Source organism: Cetorhinus maximus, chromosome 25 (assembly GCF_964194155.1).
Source record: "Cetorhinus maximus chromosome 25, sCetMax3.hap1.1, whole genome shotgun sequence".
Classification (NCBI taxonomy): domain Eukaryota; kingdom Metazoa; phylum Chordata; class Chondrichthyes; order Lamniformes; family Cetorhinidae; genus Cetorhinus; species Cetorhinus maximus.
In genome coordinates this window covers 6896832-6909729 of record NC_135903.1, presented here as the reverse complement: position 1 = coordinate 6909729, position 12898 = coordinate 6896832, and the positions used below count along the sequence as shown (strand labels likewise).

At 43.5% G+C, this 12898-nt stretch overlaps 1 protein-coding gene across 1 annotated transcript in view; it reads right to left on the bottom strand.

The window, feature by feature from the left end:
• cacnb1 (calcium channel, voltage-dependent, beta 1 subunit) overlaps positions 1-12898 on the bottom strand; it is a 250177-nt gene that overhangs the window by 224271 nt on the left and 13008 nt on the right. Inside the window, exon 2 of the mRNA XM_078529351.1 lies at positions 4432-4518. Coding sequence (XP_078385477.1) covers positions 4432-4518 — 87 coding nt within the window. The remainder of the gene's footprint in view (positions 1-4431; positions 4519-12898) is intronic.

Below are 12898 nucleotides of genomic sequence, written 5' to 3'. Positions count from 1 at the left end.
ATTATAAATTAGATGTTGGCATTGGAAAAGTGAAATAAAAGATTCACAAAATCGATGTCAGAACTAAGGGGTTATAATCATTAGGCTGGGACTCTTTTCTCTGGGAAAGAGGAGGCTGAGGAGTGACCTGATAGAGGTCTTTCAGATTATGAAAGTGTTTGATAAGGGCAGAAGCGGAAAAGTGCTTCTGCCTGTAGGGGAGACAAAAACTAAATAAATATAAGCTAGTCACCAATCATTCAGGAGAAGCCTCTTCAGTCAGAGAGTGGTTAGGATATGGAACTCGCTGCCATATGAGTGGTTGAGGCAACTAGTGTAGATGCATTTAAGGGGACGCTAGATAAACATATGAGGGAGAAAGGAACAGAAGGGTAAATTGGTGGGGTTAGATAAAAGGGGGTGTAAGAGGAGGCTCGTGTGCAGCATGAACACCAGCATGACCCAGTTGGGCCGAATGAACCTGTTTCTGTGCTGTAGACTCGATGTTAACAAAGCTGCAAGATTTTTTTTCCCAATGAACATCACGTAACAGCAACAGTGTCTGTAGAGTTTTGTAAGTGTGAGCTAATCCCCTGAAAAAAATGCAACCACGCCACATTTCCCTCTATGAATACAAATTCAAAGGATTTCAGTTAAAGGGTAATTAATGTGAGTCAGGTGGGGACAGCTGCAATCTGCTCAGAACAGCAAAGAGTCTCACCACGGTCCTCCAAATGCTTATGGTGACCACTCCAATCTTAAAATATATTTTTCCAAATGATTTGAATCGGTAAATTGACAGCAGCAATGCATTCACACAAGGAATCTAATCGGTCAATGTACACAGGTGCTGTTTTTGATGAGCGTCTGAACTCTTCACCTAATAATCTATCAACAAACCTATAAAAAATATCCTTCAGCCCATCTATAAAACACATCTTTCATCTTGCCCTGATTGTGCAGTGTCGATCTGGAGTGCTGTTGTGATTGTTTGCTGCTGGTTGCTTTGATTTAAAGTTTAATTACTTATAATTGCACGTCAGGGGATGGAAAGGTTTACATAAAAAAAAACGCCATTTGTGACTCAAATCTCATAATCCATTTCCTTCTCAATGATTCCCCATTGCGTAACCTTTAATTAATTCTTTTTAAATGCTATATATTTTGCAATATTATTGGGCTGCACGGTGTGCTTAATCTCAGTTGGGGCTTAACTCAGGTAATTAAGCAGCTACAAAGCATAACTGTCATCCAACACTCTGCCCTACAGGCCACTGGCTCACAAAAATATTATAAGAACAAAAGACCCACTTTTATAAAGTGCCTTTCACAACTTTAGAACATCTCAAAGTGCTTTACAGCCATTGAAGTATTTCTGAAGTGCACAAAATATGGAAGACAACTTGGATAAAGTAAGGTTGCACAACAATACAATAATGATCAGATAATCTGTTTTTAGTGATGTTGATTAAGGGATAAATATTGGCCAGGACACCAGGGAAAATTCCTCTCCTATTCTTTGAAATAGTGCCATGGGATCTTTCATGTCCACCCGAGAGGACAGGCAGTTTAATGTTTCATTTGAAAGACAGCACCTCCAATGGTGCAGCACTCGCTTAGTACTGACACTGGAGTGTTAACCTAGGTTGCGTGTCTAAGCGTCTGGGGTGGGACTTCAACCCATAGCCTTCTGACTCAGAGGCAAGAGCGCTACCCACTAAGCTACAGCCAATACCTCACTTGCAAGATAAAAAACTGCTCTTGGTATCTTTTCAAACTGACATGAAACTGCACCAAGTGTTTTCTTAATTATTTTTAGCCATTCTTTGGTCTTCACTTGCATATCACACAATCCTCTCCTTCAACAACAAGCTGCAAAAAAGGTCATTTCTCCCATGCCTCAGTGGCTGATGCTCCACAAATGGCCACTAGCAAATGGACAGGAAGATTTTGAAAACACTGGTCGTCCATTTTATTTTCTGTCGACAGAGCGAATGGCCTGCTGTCTACACCGCAGCTGAATGGCCAAGTTGGGCGCTTTGGTAGAATAGAACCCTCAAGTAGATGTGCTCCACCTGGCCTCAGCAATTCGGGGTGACAGGAGGGAGCAATCTATCAGGGTTCCATGAGATTAATGCACTCAGCTTCAATCGATCAAGAGTTTGCTGAATTTCACTACTGCCCAGCTTCACACATGGAAGGCCTGCCAACTGGGCATGATAATTGAAGACAACGTACCTCAGCAAGACTAAGGAGACAGCAAGATGGAGAGAAAGGGAAGAATGGGCAATTCTTTTGCAAACAAACAAAGAACGTGTCTTTTCCCTCTGACATCTGTACCATAAAAAGTACAGCCAGCTAAAAGGCCTGCAAATCCAAAATCTTTTGTCTGCAATTCACATACTTCTAGAATAGGATACGACAAAAATCCAGATGTTGCTTCAAATGTAAAAAAATTAACAACAACAAAAATCTACCTTGCAGGTGAGTGGAAACGGTGACTTATTGGCAACGACATCCAGAATGAAACAATCAAATCAAGCAGCTATTTCACAGAAACATGCAAGAAACTATCAGTAAGATGGACAGTAGGTCTGTATCGGTGCTCCGTAGCAATGCCGCCTATAATTAAAATACCTCAAGGAGAGCACTCAACTTGGATGGTGCTGGAAGGGTGCAGTCCGGGATGGAATGGAGGACTTCAGTAAAGCCAACCAATCAGGGGCTTTTGCAATCCTGTTTGGAATTCTCTAGCCCAGAGACCCATGGATGTTCAACCATTGAATATATTCAAAACTGAGAACGATAAATATTTGAACACTAAGGGAATCTGCGGACTTGGAGATAATGCAGAATTGATGAACAAGTTCAGCCAAGGTCTTATTGAATGGGGTGCAGGTTCAAGGGATAACACGGCCTACTTCTGCTCCTATTTTAAAAATATTTTGACCTTACATTTTAAATGTTGGCACATCTGGAAACTGGAGACCAATTTTTTTGGTTTTTCCATTGCATTTTTTTGAGGAATGAGTTGGCCTTTTCCTGGATGTTCACACTATTACCCCAATCCCCTCATAATAAAGGTTAACATACATTCGTCTCCCTAATTGCCTGCTGTCCTTGCAGGCTGTGTTTTTGTACAAGGACACCCAGGGGATCCTCTGAATAGCAGCATTTCCCAGTCTCTTATCATTTAAAAAATATTCTGCTTTTCTATGGCCAGGATTTCCCGGTCGGCGAGTGGGGGGGGGGCCTACTCGCCGACGCATAAAATGACGCGGGGTGATGTTGGGCGGAACTCCCGACGTCATCGCGCCCCATTTAAATTTCCAGGAAGGCGGGGGCTCAGCAGAATCAGCTGTGTGCCCACCGACCTGTCAATGGCCAATTGAGGCCATTAACAGAGTCATTAAAGTAATTAATGGACCTGCCCGTCCAACCTTAAGGCTGGCGGGCAGGCCGGGAGCCCTGGCGGGAATTAGAAAAAGCATCAAACCTCATCCACGGGCGAGATGAGGTTTCATGTAGGTTTTAAAAAATGTAATTAAGGTGTATTTAAAAGTGATGGACATGTCCCAAATCGTGTGACAGTGTCACATGAGGGGACATGTCAGGGGATTTTTTTTTTCTATTTCTGTGCGCATGTGTGAAAGAGCGCACTCTCAGCTCAGGGAATCCCGCCCGCCCGGGGAGCACATAGCGCTTCTGTGCGGACATCACACTGGGCAGGCCTTAACTGGCCCACCCATGTAAAATGGCAGCACACCCCCGATCGGAGGTGCCAATTGGAGGCGCGCAGGGTGCGCCCGCTCTTAAACTTCCCCAACAGGGGGAAAATTCTACCCTATATTTCCTTTCCAAATGGATCCACCATGTTCTTGGCCCACTCAGTTAACTTATCTATAACTCTTTGCTCCTCACAGCTTACATTCCCACCTAACTTTGTATCATCAATAAACCTGGATACATGACACTTATTCCCCTCATATAGATTATAAATGTTCCAGCTATCAATACTCTAACTTCAACAGCGTTGAGTATTTCAGCTCCTCCAACATATTAGTTTGTTTCTTGAAACCTGGTTGACAGGCCACGACCCAGTGCAAGATTCGAGAAGCTTAAATAGAGCCAAGAGAGGAAGGAAGTTAAACAGATTGGGTAAATTGTCAGGCTTGGGTTTAAAAATCTGCAAATTGTATAAGGAAGAGAGCATTGGGGAAGTGGCCGTTGATGTGAATCATACAACTGGGTCTACGTGTGATTTGAGGTCTTGGAAAAGAATCAGTTCTAACTGAATTCCTGCAATTCACTATGATGAAAGAGGAGATGCCCTTGGAGGACAGAGTCTTACCTTAGGAAGTAGAAAAGGGCAGCACTGCTCACAATATTAATGATAAAATAAGAGCACACACACATATAGTCAGTTTGTGATGCTTTTGGTCATCCACTCACCTGTCTAACAAAGCTGTTGGATGTTGTATCTGAGGATGTGCTACCATCTGAGCGTTTGAATCGGCTTTTCCTTTTGGCATACTTTCCCTTTTGAACAAAAACAGAGAAGGAAAATAAGTTAAAAGATCTGTGACGAATCAATGCCTAATTCTTTCGATGCCGATCTCTGAACTTGAAGTTTTCTCAATGGCTCGCTTGGTACATATGCAACCCCGTGTGTATTTTTGAGCCATACAGAATAACAAGGCCCTATGTTTGATCCTTTGTCTGTCCCTAAGTTAGCAGAGGTGGTGACTGGGGTGCTGCAGTCAGCCTCAATGACCCTCAACTATGGGAAGGGAAAATTGGAGCCAGAGTTCCCATTTCTGATTGCTAATCGGTGACCCTGCTCAGGAAGGGTGTGTGTCCGGACAGCAGGTCAAACCTGGGCTCGACTCTGAAAGCCAAATCCTCGCACTGTGCAGATGAGCAGTCTGCCACCACTCACCATCAAGAACGGCAAAGCAACTGGAAACAAAGAACTTAATAAAGAATTTCTATAACACCTTTCACGACCTCAGATGTCCCAAAGCACATTGCAGCCAATGAAGGACTCTTCTATGGAATCGCTGTTGTAATGTAGGAAATGCAGCAGCCAATTTGCATGCAGCATGCTCCCACAAACAGCAATGAGATAATGTCCAGTTTACGTTGCTGGTTGAGGGATAACTGTTGGTCAGGACACTGGGAGAATTCCTCTGGTCTTTTTTGAAATAGTCCTTTTATATCCACCTGACAGGACAGATGAATCTTCAGTTTAATACCTCGTCTTAAAGACAGCACCTCACACAGTACAGCTCTTACTTGGTGCGGCACTGAACTGCCAACCTAGTTTTCATACTCAATGCTCGGGAGTGGGACCTGAACACACAACCTTCTGACTCAGAGGTGAGAATGCTACCCATTGAGCTTAACGCCTCTGAAAATATTTCCCAGCTGTAGCTCCTACAGGAAAGGGAGAGAGAAAAATGAAAGAAAGAAAAATATTTGAAGAATAAAAAAGTCAAAACTTCGCAAAAATATCTCATGCAAGCTGACTTTAGTGGATATCGATTGAATAGAAGCCTTCAAAAGGTGAAAATGCTGCAGGAATACAGGGAAAGAGTAGGGAGAGTGGGGTTAACTGGACTGCACTTCAATAGAGCCTGCACAAACTCGATGGGCTGAATAGTCTCCTTCTGTACTGTAACCTTCTGTGATTCAGTAAATTGCTTTGGTCACAAACTGGTTATCATCCATTACCAAAAAGATATCATGAGGAATAACCAGCTTTAAACAAGCACATTTATTGCACAACGGTGTTTAACCTTCTTTTTAACAAAACCCTAATCCTTTCTTGATATATCTATCACTGTAGAGATTCTGCAGTATGATCTTTAACAAGCTGTGATAATATTGAAAAACCAAAGTTACTTAATCAAACAATATCTCCATCCAGGAACGTTTTGTAGTTGTTCCCACAAGAGAGCAAATCACAAACACTTATTTAACAATGAATGGAGATAAAATATTATTTCATAAACAGTGCGTCATTCAAAACTCACAGGAAAACTACAGTCAAACAAAATTACAGTAATCAATTTAGCTACTAAGTAATTGGGATATATGACAATACTGTGTGCGCATGTATTTTGAAAATCATGATTTGAGTGATGTTCCTGCACAAAGTGGGCTCTACTGTGCACCCATTGCAGAGTGAATATGCAGCAGGGAATGGGGTACGGTCACATAGTGGTTATGTCACTGGACTAACGATCCAGAGAAATTAGTTTAAATCCTACTGTGGCAGGTGGGCAATTTAAATTCAGCTAGTTAAAAAAAAAAAGTTCATATTAGTAATGGTGACCATTTAACACCCAAATCCATCTAATTCGCCAATGCCCTTTTGGGAAGAAAATGTGCCATCCTTACCCGGTCAGGCTATACATCACTCCAGACCCACAGCTACGTGGTTGACTCTCAACTGATCTCTGAAACAGCCTAGTAAGCCGCTCGGCGGTATATAGTTTCAAGTTGCTGTTGTGAAAGATTTTGAGGGAAATAGTTCAGATTTAGATCAGTGATAGGTGGGTGGGGTAGTGGTTGAATTAGACTTCACTGCGAGAGAGAGAGAGAGAGAGAGAGAGAGAGAGAGAGAGAGAAATACAAGCTACGGAGTACATTCAAGTAAAGCTAGAATCATTATAGCTAAAGTACAACCAGGATTTATGAACAATGCTGCGAGGAAGCAGCAGCATTTATCCAGGAAACAATGACACTATTGATATTTGGAACCATATCATGAACAATATGATTTTACAGAACTGAGCAGGGTGGTCCAGGAGATGGCAGGGCGACAGTGGAAGGAGTAGGGGAGGGTTGAAGAATTAAATTCAACAACTACTTGTATTTATATAATGCTTTTCACGTAATAAAATGTCCCAACACGCTTCGCAAGAGAATTATAAAACAAAACATGACACAGAACCACATAAGGAGGTCAAATAATGATCAAAAAGCTCAGTCAAAGAGGGAAGTTTGAAGAAGAGTCTGAAGGGAGGAAATAGAGGTAGAGCGGTGGAGAGATTCAGACAGGAAATTCCAGAGCTTAGTCCCTCAGCAACTGAAGTCACAGCCATCAATGGTGGAGCAATTAAAATCGGGGATGCACGAGAGGCCAGAATTACAAAGGGCAGAATTTTCTGCCTGTTGAGGGGGGGTGGGGGGGTTCTGCTGGTGGTGCGGGAGTGGGCGTGGACTCAATCGGCGCCCCCGATCAGGTCCGCGCCGCCATTTTATGTGGGCGGGCCAATTAAGGACCAATTAAGTGCTGTGCGCTCCCTGTGCGGGCGGGGGAGGGGGTGGTGTTTGCCTGAGTCGGGAGTGCGCTGTTTCACGCGTGCACACGAGAGAGCACAGAAATCTCCCTGGGTGTCACAGGGGTGCCTCAGGGAGATAAATTTTAGGGTTAAACAGTTTGATAAAGTGGTGAAAAAATTTCCATGACAGGTCCCCTCCTGTGAAACTGTCACATGAGCTGGGACCTGTGCCATTCATTTTAATTAAAATTTTTGCGAAAATTTCAAATCATTCCCGAAACCTCATTCAGCCCGTGGATGAGGTTCCATGAAAAATGCGAAGGCCGCCTGGGCTCTTCACCTCCTGCCCGCCAACCTTAAGGTTGGACGGGCAGCTCAGGTGATTGCTTCAGTGGCTTTTTAAATGACCTTAATAGGCCTTGGACAGTTCGGCGGGCGTGAAAATCTAAATGACACGCGGTGACGTCGGGACGCACGCCCGACCTCACCCCGCATCACTTTACACCCCGGCGAGCGTGCCCCGCCCCCGCTCGCTGAGCCGAAGATTCTGCCCATAAGCATAGATACTTTGCAGGGCTACAAGACTGGAGGAAATTACAGAGATACAGAGGGGCGATGCCATCGAGGTATTTGAAAACGAGGACGAGAATTTTAAAATCAAGGCTTTGCTTCACTGGGAGGCAACAGACTAACAAGCACAGGTTTTTTTTTCATCCTTTCGCAGGATATGGGCAGCGTTGGCTAGGCCAGCATTTGTTGTCAATTCCTAATTGCCTTGGAGAAGGTGCTGGTGAGTCACCATATGTGGTTCAAATATATGGTTCAAAGCTCATCTTGGGACCAAACATGACACCGAGGTTGTGAATAGGCTGGTTCAGCATCAGACAGTTGCCAGAGACAGGGAATGAAATTTGCAGTAGGGACTGAAGCCAATGGCTTCAGTTTCCCAGTATTTAATGGGAGACAATTTCTGCTCATCCAGTGCTGGATGTCAGACAAGCAGTCTGATCATTTAGAGACAGTGGAGGGGCCACCACATCTGATGTGAACTTCAGTAATAAAACATTTTCTGTTGGTGATGCTTGTGGAATATTCAACGAAGGTACTCTGTGGGTAACAATGGAACAAAACGAATTTGTGCTTCAAAAACTTCTTAGCCTGTTTGAAAAGGATCGGTGACTTTCTTGCATTTTTTTGACATTTGATCTGCAGTTTGGTTCGAGTGTCTGTGTTTTTTTTGGGTTTCTTCCCCCCCCCCCCACCTCCAAAAGGAAGCAGATTGAAGATAAGCAAAAGATCCAGAGAGAAGATGAGAAGATTTGTTTTATATGATTTGAGTTCTGATGATCTGGAATGTTCTGCCTGAAAGGGTGATGGAAGGAGGTTTAACAGTAACTTTCAAAAGGGATTTGGATAGCCACTTGAAAAGGAAACATTTGCAGATTTGGGAGAGAGCAGGGATTGGGGCTAATTGGATAGTTCTTTCAAAGAGAGGGCATAGGCCTTACAGGTCAAAATGGCCTCCTTTTGAGCTGTATAATTCTATGAAGTGAATTCCTCCATTTTTGCCAATCTATACTTCTGTAGAGAGCTGTCAGAAATCATTAGATTCAATTACCTTTTAGCGGCAGCAAAACAACCCTCAGACATCAAACCATTTTCTGACTTACCTTTATCCACCATCTAGTTTTGGACTTGTCTAAGGGTGGCAACTCTAGGCAAACCATTTGTTCCCAGGCCCCTACTAATGAGGAGCTGAGCCAGTGGCAAAAGCCCTGACACAATCTTGCTCTAATTTCAATAGTCAACACCCTCCTCCCCTCTCCCCATCTTCCCCTCCCCTCCACACAACACCACAAACCCCTTAACCCAACCCAGCTGACTGGGGGCGTGCATGATTTCTGACAGCTCTCTACAGAAGTATAGATTGGGCAAGGATCCTCGAATCTGCAGCTTCTGGTGTCAACTGTATCTTTGTGACACTGCTGGCACACGCTTAGCCAGTCTCCGAAAACTTTATTTCCTGGAACCAGGAGAAATTTTAAGAAATTTTTTTTAAAAATTGATGGGGAATGTTCAATTTGAATTCCTTAGAATTCCAGGAAAAGCTCCTATCTGATAATCAAAATCATCATTCAAATCTACACAAGTTAAATGTTGAGTCAACAGCTAATTAAAATTTTCCATCAAATGGACAGGATCAGGCGTCTAAAGATATCTTTAAAAAAAGCCCAATTAGTGTCAAAGGTTAAAATTAAGTGCAATTCTAGGCCTCAATTTCAAGTTGGCTTTAATTTAATTAAACAAACAGGAATGGGAGGATGTTTTAATAAATTTAAGTCCAGGTTTGAATTTAATTTCAACACCAAAGTGGAAAGTTGGTGAAGAGCCAAGTTTGCTCTTTGGCCCTGAGCTGAAGGCTGAAATTGTGATGTTAACAGTTGATATTTTGTCTGGATTCAGTGGGAAGTCCTTTCCTAATTAAAACTGTAAAAACACAACACTTTGATAAGGTTAAGTGCATGATTCTTTGATTACTCAACCAATGCTTCACATCCAAGTCCATGAGGTGGCAGCTTCCAAGTTGGGTGGAGTTTGGTTTCTGCTGCCTGCACACTTTTGTTTGCCTTGCACTGTTGGAATGAGTGTCATAAGTAACTTCAGAACAGAAATGGAGTTAATGAAGGATGGGAAACTAGCAAGGACAAGCACAGGAGTGGTCAAGACAATGATTAAACCTACTCTGGCCCATGATTATCTGTAACAAGGAACTTAAGGTACAGTTAGTGGAAGAAAATAGGGAGAGTTCCCCAGTCACAAGAGATACTCAAATGAATGGGAATTGGGGATTGGGCGTAGGAGCATGGCGGGCTATTGTGTCCTGTCTGTTCAATGACGTTCTCTGATATTTATCTGACTGAGGGATGGGGTGGGGGGTGAGGAGACGCATTCACTGCCCGCAGGGAAGCATCCTAATTTTCCAGGTTTATTATCTAACTTCCTGTGCAGTTTGTGCATTTCTTGCTAGTATTGACAAATATCCAGAAAGGAGTTTTCTCCAAATGTTTCTCGTATGTGTCTGTGAACGGGGTCAAGAATGCACTGGATGTAGCGGTTGGTGAAATCAGTAGAAGTAGTTTGCAGCAACTCGGCAAAGCTTCTTTAACAACACCTTCCAAACCCGAGACCCCGACCACCATGAAGGACAAGAGCAGCAGGCACATGGGAACAAGAGCACGTCCAAGTCGCACACCCTTCAGACTTGGAAATACATCACTGTTCCTTCCTCATCACTGCCAGATCAAAAAATTTTGAACTCCTTACCTAGCAATACCTTCACCACACAGGCTGCAACGGTTCAAGAAGCCAACCCACCACCACTCCCTCAAGGGCAATTAGAATATATGCTAGCCTTGGCACCAACATCTATGTCCCATGATGTCTGCTTCACATGGCAAAGACAGGACAGTACAGTCCAGCAGTGCAAGTGCCAGTGACAGCCGTCTGTACCTTTAGATGGTCCTACAGGTCCTGGGATAGCCCCTGTGCTATACATACCAGGTTTACTATTAATAGTGGTTAATTACCACTCATTGAGAAAAGGAAAAGATGGGCCAATATATCTGCAGTCATGATGATAGATCCTTTATAACAGAATTGAATATAAAGTGATATGAATAGAAAAATTACACAGAAACCTGAATCCTGCTTAGATTTGCCTATAGTTGGCTGTCTGCAGCAACGACAAGTGTTTAATATTGGTTTGTGTTTATGAATTTAGGCTGGAGGGCATAATAAATTCAGACACAGAATTTTCTGCAGTATTAATGACTATTGCTCAAGCTTGACGTTGGACCTCTAGTGGACAATTTCAGCTTCCAGTTGCAGCTGTTGCGCAGCAGATATATGTTGAATAAATTATACCAATAACCTTATATCCTCTCTGCTGCACTGAGTGCCACACAACATACTTGGTTAATGTGGTCTTGATGTTCTATTTGAAATGAGCTTTTGACCACATATCCACTTCACCACCAAGATCACCTATTTCCACCCCTGTAACATCACCCAACTGCCTCAGCTCATCTGCTGCTGAAGCCTTCATCAATGCCTTTGTTACTTCTAGACTTGAGTATTCCAACACAGTTCTGGCCGGCCTCCTATCTTCCACTTCCATAACCTTAGGGTCATCTAAATGCCCATATATTGTAACTTGCACCAAGTCCCATTGATCTATCACCCACATGCCCATTAACCAACACTGGCTCCCAATTTCGTAATGCCACAATTTTAAATTTCCCATCCTTGTTGCAAATCCCTCCATGGGCTCACCGCTCCCTATCTCTGTAACCTCATCCAATCTTCCAAAATCTCTGTGCTCCTCTAATTCTGTCCTCTTGCACAATTCCTATTTTCATTGCTGCACCATCGGTGTCTGTGCCTTCAGCTGCCTGGACTCTGCACTGTGGATTGAACTCCCTGAACCTCTTTGGAGAACGGAATAGAATGTGAGGCCGCTAGGATTAGATACAGAAGGGTGGGAGGGGGCTCCTGTGGAGCACAGGCTAGTTGGACCAGTACAACTGGGTGCAGTAATTTCTCTGTCAGATCTTTCCCCTGTTCCTGCGGGTTCTTCTCCTCCTGCTCGTGAAGGTCTTTGACAGAGTGAGTAAGGAGAAACTGCTTCCATTGGCAAGAGCCTCAATATTCTGAGGACACAGGTGTAAGGTGATTGTCATGACCAGCAGGGGGGGAAATGAGGAGGATTTTTCTTTTTTGATACAATGACCTGTTATAATCGGGAATGTGCTGCCTGGATGGGCATTGGAAGCAGAATCAATAGGAATTTTCAAAAGCGAATTGGATAACTACTTGAAATGTAAAAATTTGCAGGGCTAGGGGTTAGAGCAGGGGGACTGGGATGAATTGGATGGCTCCTTCAGAGAGCTGGCATTGGCATAATGGTACAAAAAGCCCCCTTTCCCTTCTGTGCTTTATATTTGTATGAAGCCGCTGGCTCAGACTGGGATACAACTCTGTCCTCACCCAGCGTGCGCACAATTTCCAACAGGAGCCATCTCTATAAATCAGGGACAAGGGGCCCGGCTGATGCCTTCTACTCCCTTGGTCCATGGTCACCGGTCAATTGTAGTACTTTGACTGTCTCTGCTGGATCAGCTGACACAGCACGGGCCAGGGCTTGAAGCTTTGCATTGCTAGTATACTTGGGCTGTGCTGAGGATGAACAGTGAGTGTATTTAAATAGGACATGCATTATTAACTATTACCAAGGATTGAGATATTCTTCACTTCTTGTTTGTTTTCTTTCTCACTAAACAACTTTAAACGTGCCTTTTATATTTGTAAAAGGCATGAGATGTCTTGATGGAACATCTTATGTTCAAAGGACACCCCCCAACCTGCTTTTATAGAGGAAAATAATCAACTGACAATATTTTTTAAAATGCTTTTGAAAAAGTACATTTTTCTTGCTACTACTGCAGCCCCTTAACTCAGGTCTCCCTCCGCATGTGTGGGAGGAGGAGAGAGAGAAAGCGAGAGAGGCTGAGAGGGAGAGCGACAGGAGAGAGGAGGGGAGAGAAAGAGCGAGATCTCATCATTCGCATCTC